Here is a 23,145-nt window from a genome sequence, read left to right on the forward strand (position 1 = left end):
GTAGCCTACAAAGCTGTCCACCAGACAATGTGACAATCGTTTTTGTTGAGATTATTATTGTTGCTTGCCTCTTAATTTTGGAGACTGTGTTACAGCCTATTAAACTTCAATATTTGCAAAATACAGCACACAAATCCTTCCTTACAAATCTTTGGGAGTTCTTTGAGGGAGCCACCATATAGGTGGCTCTGAACCATGGAGAAGCTGAACACACCCCACATCCGCGGGGTTGCCTGAATGCAGACCAGCCTCCGTATTTAGACTGGCAATGGAAACACCTTGACTCGAACGTCAAATTGCTCCAACATCTACACCATCATGTTTCTGTTGCCTCTGAGTAGTCGGGTCAATGAGCTTCATGCTAAAAACAGAGGAAAACCGTGCCAAATGACTTTGTCATTTTCAAGGCAACCGCTTACTTATATGTGAACCGTCACCCCTCTCCTTCCCTCTTACGAACTCTTGGATCACTGTGCACTGATACGTAACCACATAACAATATTGAGAAGGGAATGTTTTGAAAACTAACATTTATACAGCTCTTCTTATGGGCTAAGTGACTCACGTGGATTTTACCTTGAAATCCTTGGAGAATTCGCTATTCTCCCCACTTCACGAACGAGCCTTGGAGGCTGAAGGAGGCCAGCCTGTCCAGAGGCACACAGGAACTCCAGCACCTGAGTTACAAACCACCAATGTGCTGCCTTGGGTGGTTTCTTATTTGCTTGCATCATACAACTGTCCGTCATAAGAAGCACATGAGTCACCTCTGGGAGGTATAACATAGTGGATGCTCGTGCCCACATCCCAGCTTTGGATAAAGATCACCACCAAGCCTCTGTGCCGGGGCCTTGCAGGCTGCTCCCACACCCTGCAGGCACTGTGCTGCACACAAGGCCAGACTCCTACGGAAAAGAAAAGACTCTGTAAGGCAGTAGGGCTGGACCCCTTTGGGCATCTTCCGAGAGCAATGGCCCAGAAACAAAACACATGCACAGAGCACTTTGACAACCATTTCAATGTTTCACAGACCTTCAAAGGCCAGAGTAACCATGTGTGATGTCTTATTCAAATCAGGACATGGACTCTTGGGAGTCAGAGGGGGAACTGGGTGGGGTCATACTGTGGCACAGTCACTTACTCTGGCATTTCGGAGCTGTTCCTACCCCTCACCCGGTCATCTGGCCACGTGTTGTCCTTATAATGGCCCTGTCTGACGGGCTAACTGTGACAGCCCCTCAGCATTGTACGAACACTAGGTAACCTATCCTTACCCACCCAGTAGGGGGTGGCTAAATTTTGCCTCTTCTAAGGGCTCCGACTGCACCAGACCATGCTCTCCGTCCTCCCGTAGGCAGTCCTGGCCCCATTCTTCCCTCCCCCTGCCCTGCACCCGCAGCACCTGTCACAAACACTATCTGGACGCTCGTCCCACCAGACAGTCACTTCTGTGTTCTCTACTCAGACTGGGAGCTCGACAAAGGCGGGGACAGTGCTCTGCTCTTCATCCCCAGGGCCTAGTACACAGAAAGCACAGAAAATAAGTATTTGCCTAATAGTTGAAGGACAACCTCATGACAGATACCTCGTAAAAACATTCCAGTAATTTAGAATTGGGAGATCTGCCCGTCCAGCTGCCTTGAGCAGTCTGGATTCTTCTATCAGTCAATCCATATTTACCAGTAACTCCTTTGGGCCAAAGAGTAAGAGGTTACAAAAAAGAAAAAGAGTTTTTGTCCTCAGAGCTTGGAGTCTAATTAGAGAAAGCAACAAACACAGAGAAAACAATTAGCAGGCAATTAAGTTCTGGCTGTGAGGTGCTGCGAGTGCAGCGTAATCACTCAGGCCGAGGGGTGGTCCCCGTGTGGTGGGGGCACAGCCTCACCTGTGGTCTGGGAGTAGGTGACAACCTCGCAGGGCCCACGCTCATCACAGGTGCCAGGACACAACTCCCTGAGCCTGCGCAGCCTTCACTTCCCTGTCAAAAATAGGGACAAAAATCCCTTCTCTCAAGTTTCTGTGGACCACCCAGGGTTGTAAGTGCAAGACCAGTGAGTTTCTGACACAGGGTGGGCCACAGGTAAATTGTGTGCCCAGCATTGGCCAAAACTGCCTCCAGGGAAAGGAACCTGACCCACAGGAGAGTGACATTGGTGCTTACCTTGACTCTTTCCAAGGGCTCCTGCTTCGGCTCTTCCTGGGCCTTTTCCTCGTAAGAACCAATCAGAAAACAGTATTAACCCTGATCTCTTACTGGGTCTCGTCCGCATCATGGTTATTTCTCCACGTGGAAACTGGTTAGCTCGCCAGCTTGTCTGGTTTCCCACTGACCTCGTCTCTGCCTGGGGCCTGCAGGTCCTGTCCCCTGCCCCTCTCACACAGCATGTCTTGGGTGAGGTGGCTGTGGCCCAGCATGCAGGTTAGGGGGCCTTTCTCCACAGACATCTTCACAAACTAAGACCACCCAAGCTGCAGGCCATCGTGCTCCCTGTCAGCACTTTTGTCTTTCAACAACCCCACATTCCATTAAGCCATGTTGCAGTAATGAAATCAGATGAAAGCAAAGGCCCTTCACCCTGGAAAATGGCTTATCTGAGCAAGACTGTGAAGTCACGTCCACGGGCTCATGGTCCCCTAAACGTCCATCTAGGGGTTCTGCACAGCACCGGGGTAAAATCTCCCATTCGGCTCACTCCTAGGGTAGGATGCAGTCAAAATTGTATAGTCAAATTTTATCACAACTTATTTAATTTCTGATTTCTCTCACCCTGACTTTAAAATACTCACTTCCTTAAAAAGCACAGTGTATTAATTTTTATCTTTGTGCGTAACTTTGCTGAACCTCAGCCCCAGGTACGATCTCATGGCATGCAATGGTGCGGTCCCCCCATCTGAGGGCTCTGCCTCCACTGGCTCTCTCAGCCTGCCCCCAGCACGCAGACCTGGAGGGGAAAAGGGTGGCTGCTGGGTAAGGGGGCAGCCCACCTGTGCAGTCCTGCCCTTACTGCTTCTGAGAGATCACCCTGTCTCAGATTTCTTGGGTCTCAGAGAATGTGGTGGGAGAATCTGCAAACCCGTAACAGGCCACCCAAAATGCAAAAGCCAATCTTGAACTTGCAAACTTAGCTGCCCGCACAAAATGGAGCCTTCAAGGCCCCATGAAAATGGAAGTCTTGAGGCCTTGCTATGCAGGGAGTGTGGCTCCAGGCCTGTGGGACCCAGGGGGTAACCAGACAAGAGCGGCTCACGATGAAGCACAGGGTAATTCTAGCACAACCTGGTGTACGGCTGTGACCTGTTACATTAGAGCCCTGAAGTCTTTCACGTTGATCTGAGGCTTTTCCGTTAACTTGTGTGTACAATAAACAGAATAACAATAATTTGCTTGTGGCTCCATGAATCTGTTTATTCCCTTTAAAATGGAAAAATCAAATTAAAAAAATTTAGCCATGAGTCTACTTCAGGCTCTTCAATGGTTTTGACCTAACCATTAAAATGAATCCCTAGTCACCATATTAAGGTGCTTGGAGCCCCCCGAAGGAAATCTTTGGATGCTATGAGCTTCCAGAAGGAAAGCATGGCCTCTCACACCTTGCTTTTAGCCCAGCGAGGCTAAGTTCACAGTGCCATAAGATAATACATTTGTGTTGCTTCCCAGCCCCTGCGTTTGTGGTAATTTCTTTCATCAGCCATGGACAAGTAATACAGATGTTTGTCAGGTACAGATTGTTGTTACTTTTATACCAGAGGATGGAGACTGGTGGTTTTGTGTTTCAGCCATTACAAAAGGAATGAGATCAGGCTAGTGAGAGAAGTCAGAGTGCCTGGCAGGGGGGCCGAGAGATGTTCCAAATACAAACCCAATACAAACTTGTCTTTGCCTATGCATCTCTCTGGCCAGTCTTGGGCCTTGTTCACAGATGTGTCTGCTAGGCATGGCAGCCTGGACCTTTGTACTGGGCGGGGGGGGGAGGGGGGTAGGAGAGGGGGAAGGAGGGGGTTCAGAACCCAAGCTCCACTAGGCAGGAAAGAGCCCTGCTGGACCCAAGGTAGCCACCAGGTCCAGGAGGGTGGAGCAGGGCTGCAGGAGCCTCTCCAGGGCCCATTCTCAGTGGTTTGGTCACTCACAGGTAGTGTGGCAGGGTGAGAACCATCCGGCAGAGGTCCTCAAACTTTTTAAACAGGGGCCAGTTCACTGTCCCTCAGACCATTGGAGGGGCAGACTATAGTTAAAAAACAAACAAACAAACAAACTATGAACAAATTCCTATGCACACTGCACATATCTTATTTTGAAGTAAAAAAAAAAAATGGGAACAAATACAATCACACCGCCTCATGTGGCCCGTGGGCCGCAGTTTGAGGACCCCTGACAGGGCCTCCTTCCACATCAGGGTGCATGGTCCCTTAATAAGCATCTGTCTTTTTCTAGCAAATATTTACGAGTCACTATTCTCTGCAGCCCTATGGTAGGTGTTGAGGATGTTCAGGAGAGCAGGACAGAAGTCCAGACCTCACGGGGCTCACATTCCAGCCAGGGAGGCAAACATTAAACTAAGTCACATACTGGGAGTTCCACCTGGTAGGCAGTGCTGTGAAGCAGCAAAGGGTGGGGGTGGAGAGATACAACTTAAATGGGACGCAGACCTCACTGCCTCGATGGTTGAGCACTGCAGACACCTGGGCCAGAGGGCATTGGCAAAGGGCTTAGTGATGCAAAGGCCCTGTGGTAGAACAAGGAAGAGGCAGGGGCAAATGTGTAGGGCAGAGGGAGAAGGAGGAATAGTAGGAAATGACATCTGAGAGGCTGAGGGCAAACTGGAGGACCTTCACTGTTATTGCAGGCAGTGGTGTGTCTCAGGATGAGGGGTCTCATGGGAGCACTCTGAGCAGAGATAACTACTAGGGTTGAGATGGGACCAACGAGGCTGGGTAGGAGGCTGCTGCATCGGGTCAGGTGACAGATGGTCGTGGCCTGGACCACTGTGCTTGCATGGGGCGGGACGGGGGCAGGGAAGGGGTCTGACTCTGTCAGTTTGAAAGCCAATTCCAAAATGAAATGAAAGTGATTCTTGGTTTATTAAAGTGTATGTTATCTCCATCCTGTTACTTGATCAAGATTGCTGGCAACTGCCCATTTGGTGGCTATTATAACCTGTACCATGATCGGCTAGACTACAACAGCCCAAGGGGTATGGAGGGAGGACTGGGAAAATTAGTAATGAGAGGATGAAAGACATGTGACTGGCAAAGACTGGGACTTTGCCCTCCTGATGTTCTCTGTTGGTGGCTCTCAAAAGTAAGCAAAGTCCTGGAGTCACCTGAGGGTTTGAGACACACGGCTGCCCCCCACCCTGAGATAACCAAGGGAAGGCCCAAGCACCCACTTTTCTAACCAGGTCCCAGTTGAGGTGGATGCTGCTGGTCCAGGGACCCCACTTTGAGAACCACTGCTCTGGCTGGTGAAGCATTCTCAGGCTAGAAACAGCATCACGAAATGTTTCATTTTTTAGGGAGCATTTAATCCCACTGTCACAAGCCAAATGCTCCCCAGGCCTGCAACCTAAGCAGTGTAAGACCAGGGAGGGGCACGTTGAAGCCAGGGGGTCTGGGGCAGGATTAAAGGCCCCACAGCTATGTGACCTCTGCCATCTGCCCCCACCCCCCTTTCACAGACCAGGAAGCCCAGACCTGAGAAGGCTGTGGTTACCCTAACTGCTGTGAAAATATCATAGCAACTAGAAAGTTCAACCTGCTGATTTGAGCCAGTGGTGACCAGCTCTCATTCCTGAATTGTTTTGAAACCATGATTCATCTGAAGTGAAAAAAGGCACACCATAGCTATTCCTCTTATCTGAAAGAGTATGCACGTTACTGCATAGTAGATGCCTGTATTTGACCTTTGAAGTGTGCAGCTATCGCTAGACAATGAGATCATGGACAATTTTTACTTTCTTCTTTCTTTCTTTAGGTGTGATTGGAATTTTTAAAAGCTCATTCATGATTTTCAAGAAGAGAAAATACAGTGATTTTTCCCTGTGAAAAGTAAGAGCATGCCGATCGCTAGGCATTAGTACCTGTGTTTAACCACAAGATGGAGCAGTTGACAACAGAATAAGCAGCAGAATGCCCAGAGGCAGGAGGAAGCAGGGTGAGATTCCTTCCCCCTTCCTGAATTTAATCTGGGTGATTCATGCGCATTTTAATGCCTCTTGAAAACATCAGGTGTATTAATTATCTTTTTAAATTCATCTATTGCAGATGAATCTCTAAATTCTGATTTATTTTTCTTATGCTTACATTTGAACCTACAATTATCTTACCCATCAAATTGATTCCATTCAATGAAAGAAGTAAATTATTAGACAAGACTAGAAACCAGAGCTAGGGTGCTTGGCGTCTCTTCTAACGAAAGGAAATTCTTGCAGATGGAGGGCCCATGTGCAACCTGCCCCACCTCAAGCTGCCCTGTCCCCAATCTAGAACGGCTAGATGTGACTTCAAGGCACCACTTCAAAATGCCTATTGGTAGCAATGTTTGGAACTATTTATAAGCTCTCCAAATGTTAGTGTAGCACAAAAAGAGTAAAACAGAGAGAATTTAAGGCAAAATAGATGGAGACTGAGACTCGAGAACATGACGCTTGGGACTGCAGTCCATCCGGAGATGGGTAAAGGGATGTGGAGGTCATGTGGCAACACACTGGTGGGCTCCTCCAGGGACTTGCCCAGTAAGACGAGAGCTATGTGCCCCTCTGCTGAGCCCAGGACTAACAAGAACATCTCTTCCTGCCCTTACCTCCCACCCACAGCCTGTCTGGCCAATGATGCCTGGGCTGGGAATGATGTTAAGATTTAGCCAATATTTTTTCTATCAAAAGCATCCAAGTAAGCTGTTAACTGCAAAGTGAAGACACCCATTACTTTCAACAATCATTCTCAACATTGAAGGTGAGAAGATTCTAATGGAATTGCTACACTGCACAAAATCCATCTTATTAGACCGTGGTACTCTCAGGTATAGAGGGGAAAATGCAGTGATATTCTGTTTTAAATAAGGTGATAACTGATAAGATTCAAGACTACATTGTTCTTCTAACCAGAATTGCAATATTCAAAATGAGCTTTCCAAATGGAGAAAGAAAAAAAAAAATCATCCATAACCTTACCACTATCCCCAGCTGACAGCTAGTATTGGTTCAGAGATTCTCTTGTAGCATACTTGCACTTCAAAGCATATTTCTTTTTTTTTTTGTCAGTTACGTTAACTGCTTAATTTATTTAGTCTGCTCAATGGCCCAGTTCAGGCCCACCACTCCCACACTTGCTGGGGACAGTTGAGGTACAGCCAGCCACACGATGCTGATGCTGAACTGTGCTGCTGCTACTGGGAGTCCAGGGCTTAACCCTACAGCAAATTTGCAAACTTCACACAGAAGTACAGTCTATGCAGCAAGTAAACTCTGATGAGAGATGACATCTGATTCCACAACTCAACAGATCTATATACAATATTTCATATATCACCCAATTGATATAACAAGATAATATCAACAGCAACCACTCTCCTGGATCACTGCCTCTACCCCAATACAACCACCACACGTTGCATTAATACCCTAAACCCATTCCTAATTTGTTAAATATGGTGTAAGCTCACAAACACTTAGGAGGCAAATCTAGTTGTGCTGAAGAATCCCTGGTGCTCTGGGAGCCAAGATAGAGGGTGCCCAATGCTGTGGCTCATGAGGCTGCTGCCAGGAGCTAAGAGCTGGGCCAAACAAGGGAGGTAGAAGCCAGATGGCCCAGCCCAGGGAGCTTTTTCTCTCGGCATCTCAGCTCTGGGATTCTGCCACCACCTCTTCCCAGCCCAAGTTGCTGCCTGAACAGGTATGTTGAAGGGTAAGAAATGGGTGCCACAAGGCCAAGGCTGAGAGAATGCTGAGACGCCCACTCCCCTGGTCTCAGACCCTAGGACTGTGACAAGCCATACTATCCTCCAGAACCCATCTACCTTTAGGCAAATATCTTAGGAGCCCACCAGGATATGAGTAACAGCCAGGTTATGGGACGTCTAGAGGGCAGAGCCTCTTTCCTTCTAGCCCCCAGCCTCTTCCTGTGCTGGTGGGTGACTGTTGCAGAAAGGATGGTGCCCAGAAGTTCTTCGCCAATCTCCAATAGTAAGTTGGAGAACATGAGGTAGAAGCTTCCTTCACATTGATGTGGTCCCTGGGCTGGCTAGAGCCCCTAGCAAGTGAACAGAAGCCAGCCCTTTTCCTGACTCTTGGCTGTTCCACCAATATGGACTAAGGGACTCTTCAAAACCTATTCCCTCAATCTCTGCTCAGGATCTGGCTGTGATGGAAGGGGGAGCACCACTGTCATGTCACACTGAGTGCCATCTGGCCATCAGTTTTTTTCTTGTTCACATTCTCACTTGATGTCCTTATGTACCCAGCTGGACTAGAGACTTCAGAGCTCACAGGCAGGGTTAGCCTGGGATCCTGCCCTGCAGGCCCAGGTTATGCTGATTAGTGTAAGCAACAGCGCAGTGGATCCAAGTAAGATTCCTCCCGGCCCTAAGGCCAGGTTTTTTTTTTTAATCTTCTTCACAGCTTTCAGGCGAGTGTTAGATTTACAGACGGTAACCAGGCCCCCAAAACTGTGGAGATATGTTTCCCTGGTGCTGCACCTGCTCACCTCCTGGAGAGGTAGTAGGGATGGCTTATTCTGCTTCAAAACAAGCCATCAATCCACAGGAAGCCCAGACAGCCCTGCTCACAGCAGGGATGGGGCGCAGAGGGGCAATGCTGGTTGTGGAACACCCCCCCTGCAGGGGGCTGGGCCAGGGCTAGGGAGGTGAGTCCCGGGTGAGGCCATACTGCATGCTCACAGTGTGGTCCAACTCCTCCAGCTCTGCAGGCAGTGGGATGGCCAGCTCCCCCAGGTACAGGGAGAGGGCCTCAAAGGAGTCCTCCAGTTTTGAGAATGCTGGTCTGCTCTCAGGCTCCAGCAGACCAGCAGCAGATGGTGGCCAGGGGGAAGAAGGCTGGGGGGCAGTCTGTGGGGACAAACTTCTCCCAGAAAAGCTTCACGTTGAGGCCAAAGTCCAGTGTTCGGGGTAGGCAATCAGGATCTGCATACACCTGCCCAATGATCTCACAGAGAACGATCCCAAAAGAGAAAACATCCACCGCCTCATCGTAGCTCTTTCCATTCAGCATCTCAGGGGCCAGCCAGTAGGGGTTTCCCACCACTGTGTAGCGCTTCTTGCGGTCATTCTTACGCAAGGTACGTTTCTCGGTGGTGGCCTTTTCCAGTGGCGGCCTTTTCCTCTCTTCCACTATGAGCTGTGACAGCCCAAAGTCTGCCACCACCACAGTCTTGTCCAACTTAATGAGGCAGTTGTGTGAGTTCAGATCCTGGTGGATGATGCACATGGAGTGTAAATAGGCCATTCCAGAAGCGATACCTTTGGCAAATCTGACCTTCTGCTGCCAGGGGAATGGGTCCACACTGTGCAGAAAGTCCTTCAGCGTGCCCCCCTCAATGTACTCCGTCAGCAAGTTCAGCTTCTTGTCCTTGTATAGTACGCCAATGAACTTGAGCACATTGGGATGGTCCAGGCTGCGCATCACTTTCACCTCTGTTAGAAAAGTCTTCTGGGTCTTCTCATCACATCGAATTAACTCCTTCATGACCATCACTTTGCCTGTTGCTTTATGTGTCACCTTGATGGCCTGCCCAAAGAAGCCCTTCCCAAGGACCTCTCCATGGATTAGGTCACAGGGCCGGAAGATCTGCTGTGAGTAGCTGCTGGAACAACGAAGGGATTCTGAGCGGCTGATGTCACGGCGGAGCAGCAGGGGCTCCTTTGGGGAGCTGGGGCCAGGGGACTTAGAGATGCTGTTACTGCACCTCAGGGAGCGTCTCCTCAGGGTCCCCTCCAGATTCTCCTTGGTATCCAGGGTTCTGAGGGTGTGGGAGTGTCCAGCATTCTGCATGTGGGGAGAAAGCTGGGCATCTAGCCACAACTGGTCCAGATGCTGAGAGACAGGGTCATGTTCAATCAATAGCTGAAGCGTCCGGCTCGTCTGGTTAATGGCATCCTCCACCTCCTCTAGTCGGAGTGTACGGACGGGGGTCCCGTTGATCTCTAGGATGCGGTCCCCAGGGTGGATGGCCTTGCGGTTGTTGGGACTGATGTGCATCCTGTTGACCTCTTTTACTTGCACAGTGGTGGCGTAGTTGGAGCAGGTACTCTCCACAGACATGGTGAAGCCCTGAGTGCTTTCAGTGGTGGCTGGCAAGGAGATGAGTGTGACAGGGTAGGGCAACTGGTCCTGAGCAGGCTCCATAGATAGCCTCTCAAACATGGGTGCCAGTACCACCTCATTGTGGCACTTCCCACAGTAGAGGGTAGCGTGCTGTACCAGGGCATAAGCATCCCCATCTTCAATGATCGCCCTGCAGCTCATACAGACAAAGCATTCTGGGTGGTACTTGAACTCCCCGGCCACCATGACGGGCCCTGTCATCAGCAAGGAGCACCCATGGCAGAACTCCCCAAACTTTCCCCAGTAGTCCTCGTGGCAGTAGAGCTTCCCATCCTTCTCGTAGTACCAGTTGGTGAGGGAATCCTGGCATTCTGAACACCGAAAGGGGTCTCTGGAGGTGACGTAAGCAGGGACTGATAAGTAACTCCCCATCTTCTTCCCACGCCAGACAAATAGGCTCAGCTGCAAACCCATCCGGGAGTGCCTCAAGCTGGCTGCAGACGGCCACCATGACAGGCCCGGGGCCCAGGGCTCCCGGCACCTCTGGCTGCGGGCTGCCTGCTCACGCTCACCTCTCCCTCCGGAGCAGCTGGAGGAGAGTGAGGACTCCAGGCCACTTGCCCCCCAGCAGGTTCCCGCAGGGGCTCATGGCTGGGACAGCTCTTCCTGAGTTCTCAGAAGATCAGGCGGCCCCTCTGGACTCCGGAAGAATGACCTCTTTGCAGAGGCTACATATACACAGGCATTCTTGGGCAGGGGCCGGTGACTAGCCAAGAAAGAAGCGTTGCTGTCAAGTTAGCCTTCCTCTTCAGTCCCACCTCAAAGCATATTTCAACACAGTTGCAATTCGAGTATACATACACTTTTAAAACTAATCTTCCATTTACTATCATAACCATGTTTCTGCATAGCTATAAGCTTCATAATTATAATTTTAATGACCGCATAATAGTCCATTCATTGAGCATATGTTCTATAATTTACTTAACTAGTTTCCATACCATTAGCCACATGTGCTTTTTAAAAATAATATGGGGAATAATGTGCCACGAGCATATTTTGTATGTTTGCCTTTTCTTTCATTTGTCCTTAGGCTAAATTCCTGAAACTCACTTTACTGAGTCAATGGGTACCAGCAATGGTTCATCTCCATTGCCAAATGATTTCCCATAAGCACTTTGCCATTTCTACAGAGTGTCCCAGCCTCCCTGTGTCGTGGTCATCACTGAGCACCTGTGTGTTCACAAGGTCCCAACAGCCCCTCTTTTCTCTGTCCTTAGTGACCCTCCTCTACTAAAAGCAAATCCTCACCACACACACCCAATCTCTGCCCTTCAGGCCTGGGCCCCAGGGCCACCACCCTCTGCCCCATTCCTGTTCTACCTGCCCCTCAGCCTCCAGCAGCCAGGCCCTCTCTGCTACTGCCCTGTGTCCCCCTGTCACCCCCCAGCCCCCAGCACGCTTCTGACCTCCACGTGTGTGCTCCTCACTCTCCTCCTGCCTCAGTCCAGGGCAACCTGGCTCTCAGTCCCACCCACGGCACAGAATGGCTCTTTCTGGGGTCACCAATGATGGTGTCTGCAACATTCAGTGGTCACCTTTTGAACATGATTCATTTGATCTAGAGGAGGCATTCAACACCATCCTTCCAGAGACTTCTCCACCTTGGCTTCTATGTCCTGCTGCCCTCCTGACACATCCCTCCCAATACATGCCATCCCTTCCCTGCTGACCCAAGCCCCCCAGCTCTCAGGGTTCTCAGAAGAGGGGCACAGTGGGCGGCACCTGTGGCTCAGTCAGTAAGGCACCGGTCCCATATACCGAGGGTGGCGGGTTCAAACCCAGCCCCGGCTGAACTGCAACCAAAAAATAGCCGGGCGTTGTGGCGGGCGCCTGTAGTCCCAGCTGCTCAGGAGGCTGAGGCAAGACAACCGCTTAAGCCCAAGAGCTGGAGGTTGCTGTGAGCTGTGTGAGGCCACGGCACTCTACCGAGGGCCATAAAGTGAGACTCTGTCTCTACAAAAAAAAAAAAAAGAGGGGCACAGTGGAGGAAAATGGTGGTGTGACAGAGTGGGGACTCGTGTGCTGTCATGTCGGTTCTAAAATTTACAAACTCTAACTTGCCCTCTGTCCTGGCTTGGCACCTCCCCGGTTCCTGGCTTCCATTTCGACCTCTTCCGTTCACTCTACACAGAAGCTCATCGGCTTCCACAGAGTCTAACACTCTCTTCTACACTCCTGACTCTCCAGTCATCGCCAGGTGACACTGCACAGTGGGATCTGTGTCTCCAACAAGATCTTCCTATTGCAGTGGACTCAAGTCTGTGAACGTCCTGCTGGATCTCAGCTTCAGCTGCTACTGAACAGAATCAGTATGTCCTCTCGGCGACTGGCGCACTCCCTGCCTACACAATCAAGCTCCCAAGCCGTCCATCCTCACAGGCCCCTTTCCCATCCTCACACCGGTGGTCACTTCACCCCTCTCAAAACTCTCAAGGCTCTCCCATGCACTCTGCACTGCTCCCTGAGCTCCCTGTACAGCACTGGCCAGCTCCTGTCTGGGCTCTTCCAGGGACCCAGCCCATGGCCTCCAGCCTCCTCCACCAGGAGAGGCACATGGTGCATGGGGAGGCTCCGCAGGCAGACTGTGTGGGCTCCACTCTGGCCCGGCCTCCTGCTGTCTGCAGACCCAGGCACATTCGTTAGCTGCACTGTGGCTCCCTATGCTCATAACTCTGATGGAGATGATGGCAGCGTTGACCTCAAGGGGTCAGTGTAAGGATGGGGTGAGTGTGAGCATGGGGCAGGTGCCAGGATCAAATGAATCAATGCATGCCTAGCACTTAGGAGAGCACATATTCAGCACTCACTGAATGTCAGCTGTGTCATCATCATCCTCGTCATCACCTTCTGCACCACCAAGGAGATCTTCCTAAAGGGTCTTTCCAATGGCTATCCCGCTCAAAACCCTTTGGTGCAGACGTCTGTTCACCACGTTCATAGCATTAATCACAGTAATTGAAGGTGAAACAACCCAGCTGGCCGCTGAGGGATGAGTGGGTAAACAAGCAGCGCGTATCCACACAACGGCAGATTACCCCGCCTGGAAGAGGAAGGAAATTCTGACACATGCTACAGTGTGGTGAACCTTGAGGACACTAAGCCAGTCACAAGAGGACAAGTACTGTGCGATTCCACTTATGTGAGGTACCCAGAGTCATCAAGTTATAGAGACCGAAAGTAGAATGGGGGTTAGGGACAGGGGCACGGGGAGGTGTCATTTAACGGAGGCTGGTGACGGTGGCGTAACAGTGTCACTGAACTCAACCCTTCAAATGTTAGAAAGGGTAAATTTTGTTATGTGGGGTTTTTTAAATCACAATAAGAAGAATTCAATTTAAACAAAATCCCTTCAGTGTCTCCACATTAGCTATACATACAATCAAGGGGCCACAGCATGTGCCCAAGGCCTGGAGGATCTGTCTCCACGTGGCTCTCAGGCCTTAGTCTCTGCTGTTCCCCAAGTGGCTGTCACAGGAGGCCTCTGTGGTCTCCGGGGCCATGAACTTGGGCAGCACTCAGCTATTGCCTGGCTCCCCCCTCCCCCTGGAAACCTCCTCTGGGAAGCCTGACCCGACTGCAGCTCTAGGCAGAGCCATGGGCACAGCGGCAGGTCTTGACTGTGCCCATCCCTTACAGGGCTGAGAGTTCACCCAGCCCACTTCACGACAGAGAGTCAAAAATCAGCACACATTCAGCGACTGAGGAAATGAAGAAAGGAATCTCTTCTCAGGACAAGAGCTGAAGAGGCCAGACACATTCCTTTGTCTCACCATGTACCTTGCCTATGGCATAAACTGTAGTTTTCAATTTCTCTAAAGGCTAATTATAATAATTATTCTCCAGTCCCAGCTGCGTTGTTTCACTCTCAGCTGTGGTGAATAATGCTGTGAACACAGGGGTACAGATATCTGTGCCAAAGAGTTTTGAGCAGGACATGATTGTAAAGATCTTTCAGAAAGATCTGCCTGGTGGCACGGAAAGTGATGACGATGATGACAAGAGAGGGCTTCTGGTCCTCACAGCTGCTTGTTTCATTGTGAAAACATCTCTGACGCTGATGGCAGCCCGAGGGGCCATCCCGGCTGCTCCCTTGCCAGGAAGACTGGTTTAGATGAAGCTGTCTCAAGAGAAAATTGGGCAAAAGTCACAAGTAAGAATAATCTGATTCCCCTATATATTCTCTCTTCAGAAGTGGGGCAACAACCACAGCTGTTACCTTAAATTCGGCTGTAAGCAAGGAAATGGAAGAGCTACTCACCAAAGAATGCTAAGCGTCATTTCTTACATGGCCAGTGTGTTCGGGCTCTTTGGTGACTCCAACACAGCTCAGTCCCTAACAACAGGAACGAACCAGGGGCTAAGCGTGAGTGCTGGGAAGTTCCCTGTCCTCACACCCCTGTTAACTGAAAACAAACAAAAAAAAAAGAGGCAACTTCTCTTTTCCCCCGACTTGAATCACCTGTAAAGATAAAAAGCAAAACTTTCATCCCAGAAATTGCAAAGCTGAACTGGATGGACTTCAGGGAAAAGCCATTTGGGCTGCAGCTTTTCTCCTAAAATGTTCACACCAGGATCTCTGAAACGGATGATGAATGCCTCTACAAAGACACTTTGTGCGGCAGAATGCATCGAGACGGCCTCACTGTAAATTCCACTTTCATAAAATGAACTGTGTGTTCATAGCAAGTTGCATGGAAGTCTTTGATGCAGCACCGAATTGCAGGAGAAATACCTCCAGTTTGGGAGGAAGGAACACGCAGGCTGGTCTCCTGGAGGCCCTTCTCTCAGCATGGTTGGCATTGCCCTGCAGCAAGGATGACAAAAATACCTGTGTGTCGCTCTTACAGACCCAGGCTTGACCCACTGGAGGAGTCTGGAGGTCACAGGAGGTCCTAGTTCATCTCAGTGTCCATGTACCTCTGTTCCTGGAACAAACCAAGATACATGAATGTTAAATTTCAAACAATATTTTGATATTATGCACATAAGACAGCAAGATGTTTCAAAACGTTAGCATACGTCGAATGTAAAGTTTGTGAGTTTTTCTGATGAGAGTCAAGAAATGAAGCAGGGTGGTCATCTCTGACGATTCCTTTAAACAATGAGAGGCGTGAGGACGGTGAGGACGGTGTTAGCGCGGGAGCGTGCTGCTCTGGCTGCGGCCTGGCAGCGCCTCTGGACTTCAACCCGAGAGATTTCTCAAAAGGCCATTTCGTATGTTAGAAAATATTCTTGGAATATTAATAAATAGAAAAACTATCTTTTTGTCATATAAGAACTTTTCTCGATGTACCCACCGATTTGTGCTCTAGACAAAGCAGGAGAGAACTGTATCAATGGCATTTTTAAAAAAGTTTAAGCGTGTGTCTCTGGGAGGTGTTTTTGTCAGTGCTGATGCATATGGCTTTAATTTTTTTCTCTCTCACATAAAATGCATTGTATACCAATTTAGGAATAAATAAAGCTGCCATGAACATCTGCGTCCATGTTTTGGGGTGAGGATAGGTGTTCGTTTTCCGGAATAACTGCTCCACGGTGCAATCGCAGGGTCATGTGGTGTTTGCCTGGTTAGGATTGTGAAGAACCTGCCAAACTGGTTCCCAACTTGGTTGTGCCATTTTACCTTCCCCCAGCAGAGTATGAGTGATCCCACTTCCCAGCATCCTCACCAGCCTCTGGTGTGTCACCCTCACAGGCGTGTCCTGATACCTCATTGTATTCTAACTTGCATTTCCCTCGTGGGGACCGATGCTCAGTATCTCCCGCTGTGCTCTCTGGCCACCTGTGTGTCCTTGGTGAAGACCTGCCATGCCTCTGCCCGGGTCTTCTACCCATTCTCTACCCGAATTGTTTGTTTTGCTACTGTTGAGTTTTGAAAGTCTTTTATGTATTCTCAGTACTAGTCCTTTATTAGACACGGGTTTGCAAATACTTCCTCCCACTCTGCAGCTGGAATTTTTATCCTCTCACCAGAGCAAAAGTTTTCCATTTCAACAAGGTTGATTTTCTTTTATAGGTGGTGCTTTCCCTTTCAAGTCTACAAGTTCCAACTCCTAGATCTAGGTCCAGAAGATATTCTCCTATTTTTTTCTAAAAGGTTCCTAGTTTGACATTTTGCACTTCTAAAAGCCCATGATACGTTTTCATTTTTATTTATTTATTTTTTTTAGGTTTTAGGAACTCATTCTTTTTTAATCTAGCCTAGAAGAGAAGTGACACAGAATTTTAAGATTTTACTTTCTACATGACAACATTATTAACATAGCTTAATCTGAAAAAAGTCTGGCCACAAGCATGTTGACTAATTTGCCTATGAAATTGGTGAAATCAGACAAAAATATTTAAATTTATTTTAAATATATACCATCAAAAATATTCACTTACTGTGGCCTTATCTGTTTATACAAAAAAGCTTTCTTCCCCCAAAATAAAGGCTCAGGAAACATTTTTTGAGTGAAAAAAAGAAAACCACTATAACTTCTAAAACAGTGAGCTTACAAAAAATGCAGCAGATTGCTGGGCATACTTAGTGCAGTGTGAAAGTAAGTCCACTGAAAAGAAGATTTGAAATGTGGCCATAAATCTTATGAAAAATTATGACGAGCCCTTTGCCTTTAGCTACTTCATAAACACTACAAGAGAAACTGGACGGTTTGTGATGAAACTTAGAAAAATTTCTTTTCCATAAAGGAAACATGTAAATTTTTCCCTTTGGCTTCTTCCTATAATCCTCCTTCACTGTGAGGAAGAGGTATTGAGTTCTTCTAGATTTTTGTTTCCAAACTGACTGGACTCTCCAGGTAGGTAGTTCCTGCACAGGGTTTTCCTGTCACTGGATCTATGACTCTTCCAACTTTGAAAATGATCTCAGCCAGTTCATGTTTCACATTCTTCATTTGTAGAACAGGTAAAGCTTTGAGAAGCACGATATCCCCAACTGTGCACTGCTGAAGAGCATCATGAGCAAAGTAGGTTTTCCGCTTATTAAAATACTTCAATAAATAGGGATCCAGAACAAGCCTGGTCACTCTCACTTTAGCAGTTTTTTGCATTGCTGTCCCAATCACCTTCCCCATGATCCATTTGGCATGAACGGAAGAATGAACTATAGACATTATGTGGCTTTGGTCATCTCCACCAGCTTTGAGCAGCCACATGACCCGCAGAACTCCCTTCATTTTTATTTTTAATTGAGATGGAGTCTCAGTTTGTCACCCTCAGTAGAGTGCCCTGGCATCATAGCTCACAGCAACCTCAAACTCTTGGACTCAAGTGATTCTCTTGCCTCAGCCTCCCTAGTAGCTGGGGCTACAAGCACTTGTCACAACGCCCAGCTATTTTTGTTTGTTTGTTCGAACCCACCAGCCCTAGAGCATGTGGCCGACACCCTAACCACTGAGCTACGGGTACCCAGCCCCATGATATATTTTCAATTAATTTTAGTTGTGTAAGGTTAATTTTTCTACCTGCTAATACAATTGTAGAAATGGGCAAACCAAGCACCTGACTTCAATTTCTAAGTTCGACTCCTTATTTAAAAAGAACTCAGTCTCTTGGAGAAATGGCAGGTTTGTCCAGGGCAGGGCATGTGCAAGATGAACTTGGGGCCTTTATGTGCTAGTGTCTTAAAAAGTTAACCACACACTTACCATATGACCCAGAAATCTCATACCTGGGTTTCTACCCAAGAAAAATGAAAACTACATCTACACAACCACTTGTTTGTACACAAATTTTATAGTAGCTTTATTCTCACTACCCCAAAGGGGAAACAACCCTGATGTCCAACGACAGGTGGACAAATGTGGTTTGTACCAGAAAGCAGCGCTACTCAGAAATCATGAGGAACCCATCGCAGACCCACCCAACAGTGAGGCTACATCTCAAAAATGGGATGCCAACTGTAAAAATAACATAGTCATTAAAGAACATGGACTGTACGATTTCACCCCCAAAGCTGAGAAAGACAAAATAATCAACGGTGATGAAAACAGATCATGTTGCCAGGGTGGGGGACTCACCACAAAGGGCACAAGAAAACTTGGAGGGATGATGGAAATCCTCTGCCTCGACAAGGGGTGGTGGTCATGCTGGCGAACACTTTTGTCAACACTTAGGACCTCTAGAGTTAGAATGGGCACATTTTATTTTTTGCAGCTGAGTTGATTTTTTTTTTAAAGACTAAAGAAGGGAATCAGAAGGACACAGAAGCCACCTTGAAGAGCTTCTTCTGGTCAAACTGGGACAACTGGAACATCCAAAAGAATGATGGCTTTAAAGTAAGAATAAATAAACCTGTAGGGGACCCCGGTGATGAGTGACAGAGGGAGAGAGGGTGAGAGAGAGAAGCTTGTCTTTATTTAGGGGTCCATATTTAGGAAGTAAACATGGATAGAGAAGCAAGAGATGATTATCAGTGAAGTCAGGGGGTGTGGGTGGGGGTTTGGAGAGCTGGTTATGTTCTATTTCTTGATCTACGTAGTGATTGTATCTGGTGTTCACTTTAGAACTATTTGATAAAGTGCACGTGTCTGTATGTGTGTTATTTCACAATAAAAAGCTCCCATGGCTGGGCACAGTGGGTCACACCTGCAACCCTAGCACTCTGGGAGACTGAGGTGGGTGGAGTGCTTGAGCTCAGGAGTTTGAGATCAGCCTGAGCAAGAGCGAGATTCCATCTCCACTAAAGATAGAAGAAATTTAGCTTCTAGTGGTGGTGGGTGCCTATAGCCCCAGCTACTGGGAAGGCTGGGGCAGGAGGGCTTGACCTCCGGAGTTTGAGGTTGCAGTGAGCTCTGATGCCACTGCAGTCTACCTGGGGCAACAGAGCAAGACTCTGTTTCAAGAAAAGAAAAAAAAAAAAACAAACAAAAAACGCACACTCCATGTTCAGAGAAGAAGCAAAAATCCAAGTGGTCCTTTTCAAAATACTATTTCAATCCATTGATTCCATCTGTCTAATCTAAGCATCTATTAAATTTGACAAGGGGAGATGTATGTGTAATTAAAAATAGAACTAATTCTTGCATAAATGTTATCAAGAAAGCCATTTTTAAAACCACAGATAGGCCTTCTTAGAGAACTCAAAATGAGACAGAAGAGAAATGACTTTATAATGAATGCGCTCTCATTTTAGGAGTCTTCGGAAATTCCTCAAGCCACAGAATGTCTACTCTTTTCCAAAAATGGAAAGAAGAAGTGAAATGGAGTCTTCTTCATTTGAATTAACACCCAGCTAACTTCGGATCTTAAGTGGGTTGCTTTCTCAAGCTCCCTCTGAAAATATTAAGTTATCCAAAGAAATTTGATTTTCATGAGAAAGGAATTTGATGAGGACCTTGAGGAGAACTGATTGGAGTCTAATGTGCTCAGAGGTTGGCGTCAGGGGCTCCAGCAGCGACTGCTCAGGGCTAATTGATGAGAACGTGAGTTTCCTTTTGCGTCCTTTCTTCCTTTCACAACGTCTTCCCTCCCCTCTCATTACCTTTATAATAAAAGGCCAGATGATAAAAATTGAAAATAACAGGCAGATTCCAACTCTCCAAGCTCAATCTTGGGTGAAAACCTTTTCATCTCCAGAGGTTTATTTTTCTTCTTCTTCTTCTTCATTTTAACACATTTATTCTGCTCTGCCCAGAAAATTATTTTGGTCTCAGACAACTCTTATTTATTCATTCTCATGGATGAAAAGCAGAAGCCTGGATAATGCAAAATCATACAAATCCAGGAACCTTTTATATTTGACTTTCAAATGTGGGTTTGTACTTACATTTGATTATGCATATGTTTAATACTCCAGGGATTCAATTCAGACAAAATAACCAGATCACGGGATAAGAATCTACCTAGGAAAAGCCTGAAACACTATCCTGTTTTCTGAACCTCAGTCCTCAGTTCACACCTAGCCCCAGGGCTCTGCTGACCCCTCAGCAGAGGGGAGACTAAAATGTCTCCTCTAACCTCACCAGCTTCTTGTCCTCTTTCCTGCGGTGAGGGAAGCCAGCACTTCCCAGGGCATCCTGGGGCCTCTGTGCACCCTAAATCCTGCTCATCACCTTAGGTACGAGGATCGTTATGTGCTGCTAATATTTGGGAAGGGATCTTCGCCCTCGGGACAATTACTTCTTGTGGGTCCAGATACTGCTTTTTCTACTCTTTCCTTCCCAGCCAATCCTGAGTGTCAGTTATCAGGGGACATGGGGAGTCCTTCCATCACCATAACTGCATTTGTAACCCATGTGTCTGCCAGAATGTGCACATGGGTTAAACCAAACAGATGTAAAAAGCAAACAATTTTGAAGCAGTCTGTGGAAAGGTCACCTCTCTGTGCTTCCCCTCCCCTGGCTGGTCAACCTTCAGAAGGGATAACCCAGCACCAAGCGCAGACACTCCCCCCACCCCCCACACAGGCCTTCCTGGCTTCCCTGCCCCTCAGGTTATGCTGGGTTTGTTACCTGTAGGAGAGAACTGAACGCTATGGGCAGGAAAGTAGCATGATCAAATGTACACTGCAGAGGGCTCAATTCTATACATGAAAACTAAAGTATGAGAGGAAAGAAGCAAGGAAGGGGCAGGGAAGAGGAGGAATGAAGGAAGGAGGAAGAGAGGGAAGGAGAGAGGGAGGAAGGAAGAGGAAGAGGGATCCTGCAGTTCAAAAGGCTCTGCTCAAGGGATAGAGGCAAAACTCTCCTCTCCCTGTTGTCTGGAAGTTTCCGGTGGGGGTGGGGCATCCTCTCATCTGAATCCTGCCCCGCCCTATCTCCTGAAGTTCCTCCTCTCAACTCCAGAGGGCGCGCCTGGGTCCTCTCAGTGTGACATCTCGTGTCTGGCCTTGGGGCCTCAGCAAACTGCTCCCGGACTTTGCACTTGGCTCCTGATGTGCAAAGGAAGGCTCTGGAAACACAGAAGGAAATAAAAAAGAAACCTTTTCTTTCTCAGGGCGGACAGGTTTACAAGAAAGCATTCCTGCCATGGACTAAAAATAGCCGGTTTGTCACGCAAACGTGAGCAGGGCATTTGCAGCTTCCCTTGAAATCTCAGACAGCCACTGACTGAATGCTAGCAGAGCCTCCATCAGCTACAAGAAAGGAAAACACAGTAGTCTAATATCACAAATACATAATGAACGCCTGCAGAGCTTTTCAGAAAGATCCCTCAGGCGGCCGCCCAGGGCACGAGTTAAACACCAGCAAGACGGGAGACCGTGCGGCCATTGAGGGTGCTGGTGCAAGAGCCCAGCGAAGGGGGACAGCGAATTTAACTACGTCAGGTGCAGTGGAACAGAAAAGACACAAAGAAATATTTAGACATTCATGGGAAGATATTAAGGCTTCCCCCTCAGTTGTAAGCTCCAGGAGGAGACAGCTTTTCCCCTGATTGAAGGAAGAGGAGCAGGGAAGGCGGACGCCGTGAGGGTCATGGGCCAATGGGGAAGAATGTAAGGCTAGATGGCGCTAGGCCTGTTACCGTGGTGGCTGGGAGTCCCTGCCTGAGTTTTCTGGGCAGATACTAAAAAGGAGCTTGGGGTGCAAGATGCTCATTGAGATTTTAATCAGCTGAATTGTGTCCCCCAACATTCATATGTTGAAGTCCTAACCCCAGTACCTCAGAATGTGACTGTATTTGGAGACGGGGTCTTTAAAGCAGTAATTAAGGATAAACAAGGTCATTAGGATGGGTATTCACCCTATGACCAGTGAAGTTATAAGAAAAGGGGATTAGACACAGACATACACAAAGGAGAGACCATGTGGGGGCCCAGGAGAGGTCTCAGGAGAAATCAGGGTGCTAACACCTTGATCTGGGACTTCCAGCCTCCAGAACTGTGAGAAAATAAATGTCTGTTGTTTAAGCCCTCCATTCTGTGGTACTTTGTATGGAGCCTAAGCTGACTAATTCAGAAGTAAAGACCTGGGCAGGGGAAGAGTAGAGAGACAGTGGCAGAGAGGGAAGTTGAATGCCATAGAGCTGTAGCCAATCTGGCGGGAGGTGGGCACTGGAGTGAGAACAGCTGTACCTCCCTCCTCTTCCTCACTCAGTCAGCAGATGTGGCTGCCCCTGTGTGAGGGCAGCTGCAGAGGACCCTGCCTGTGGCCCACCCTGCCTCCACTGGGCAGGGCCCTGCCTTGGAGGGAGAAGCACGTTCCAGTGTCTATCACCATGCACCCCATTCCCTGCTCAGATCTCTGTGGCTCCTTCGGGATCCTGGGGCCTCTCTCTTTCAAACAAAACTCATCTGTGATACAACCAGTGGTTCCCAGGAGTGCAGACTCACTCCACACGCCTCTCCTGCAGTGGTTCTCAACCTTCCTAATGCCGTGATGTATTTTCATTGTTACAAAGGGGTCGTGACCCACAGGTTGAGAACCGCTGCTCTTCTGCTATCAAGTAAGTTCTCTAGTCTGATGCTATGTGAGATCTGCTATTTAAAAGGCAGCTTTTATTATTGTTCAGGTATGGTGAGGTGAACAGATCAGGAGACAACTGCCATGGAAAAGAGGAGGGTGAGTGCCAGGCCATGGTGGGTGAGAGGGCCCTCAGGGAAGCAGGAGGGTCAGTGGGGCGGGGGCGGGGGATGGTGGGGAACAGAGACAAGAGCCTTTATTGGGTTCATACAGGAAGGAATTGAGAAGTGTAGTAAACAGGTTTAGGACTGGCTAGTTAGAATAATTTCAGCAGGCTATGGAGTATAGAGGCTATCTATTGTTATGGTCATTCAAGCAGGGAAATATTGTCCTGGAGTATGTGAGGTGGGGCTGCTGGACTCTGGGCTGGTGCTATCTGTAGGAAGTGACTAGCCCTAAGA

At 48.2% G+C, this 23,145-nt stretch overlaps 2 protein-coding genes across 2 annotated transcripts; both read right to left on the minus strand.

The window, feature by feature from the left end:
- Positions 1-7,254: 7,254 nt before the first annotated feature.
- Positions 7,255-11,043, minus strand: LOC128584737 (LIM domain kinase 2-like). Its single transcript, XM_053589877.1, is given in 2 exon segments — positions 7,255-9,016; positions 9,018-11,043. Coding segments are annotated over 2 exon segments (1,899 nt in total). The 5' UTR covers positions 10,752-11,043; the 3' UTR covers positions 7,255-8,851.
- A 6,061-nt stretch (positions 11,044-17,104) lies between these two features.
- Positions 17,105-17,462, minus strand: LOC128584674 (28S ribosomal protein S17, mitochondrial-like). The gene has a single exon (XM_053589774.1). The coding sequence runs from the start codon at positions 17,453-17,455 to the stop codon at positions 17,105-17,107; it is 351 nt and encodes a 116-aa protein (XP_053445749.1). The 5' UTR covers positions 17,456-17,462.
- Positions 17,463-23,145: the final 5,683 nt, after the last annotated feature.

Source organism: Nycticebus coucang, chromosome 4 (assembly GCF_027406575.1).
Source record: "Nycticebus coucang isolate mNycCou1 chromosome 4, mNycCou1.pri, whole genome shotgun sequence".
Classification (NCBI taxonomy): Eukaryota; Metazoa; Chordata; class Mammalia; order Primates; family Lorisidae; genus Nycticebus; species Nycticebus coucang.

Bases quoted from the DNA above. Each gene is read 5' to 3' on its own strand.
- LOC128584674 (XM_053589774.1), bottom strand. From the start codon at position 17,455: ATGTCTATAGTTCATTCTTCCGTTCATGCCAAATGGATCATGGGGAAG.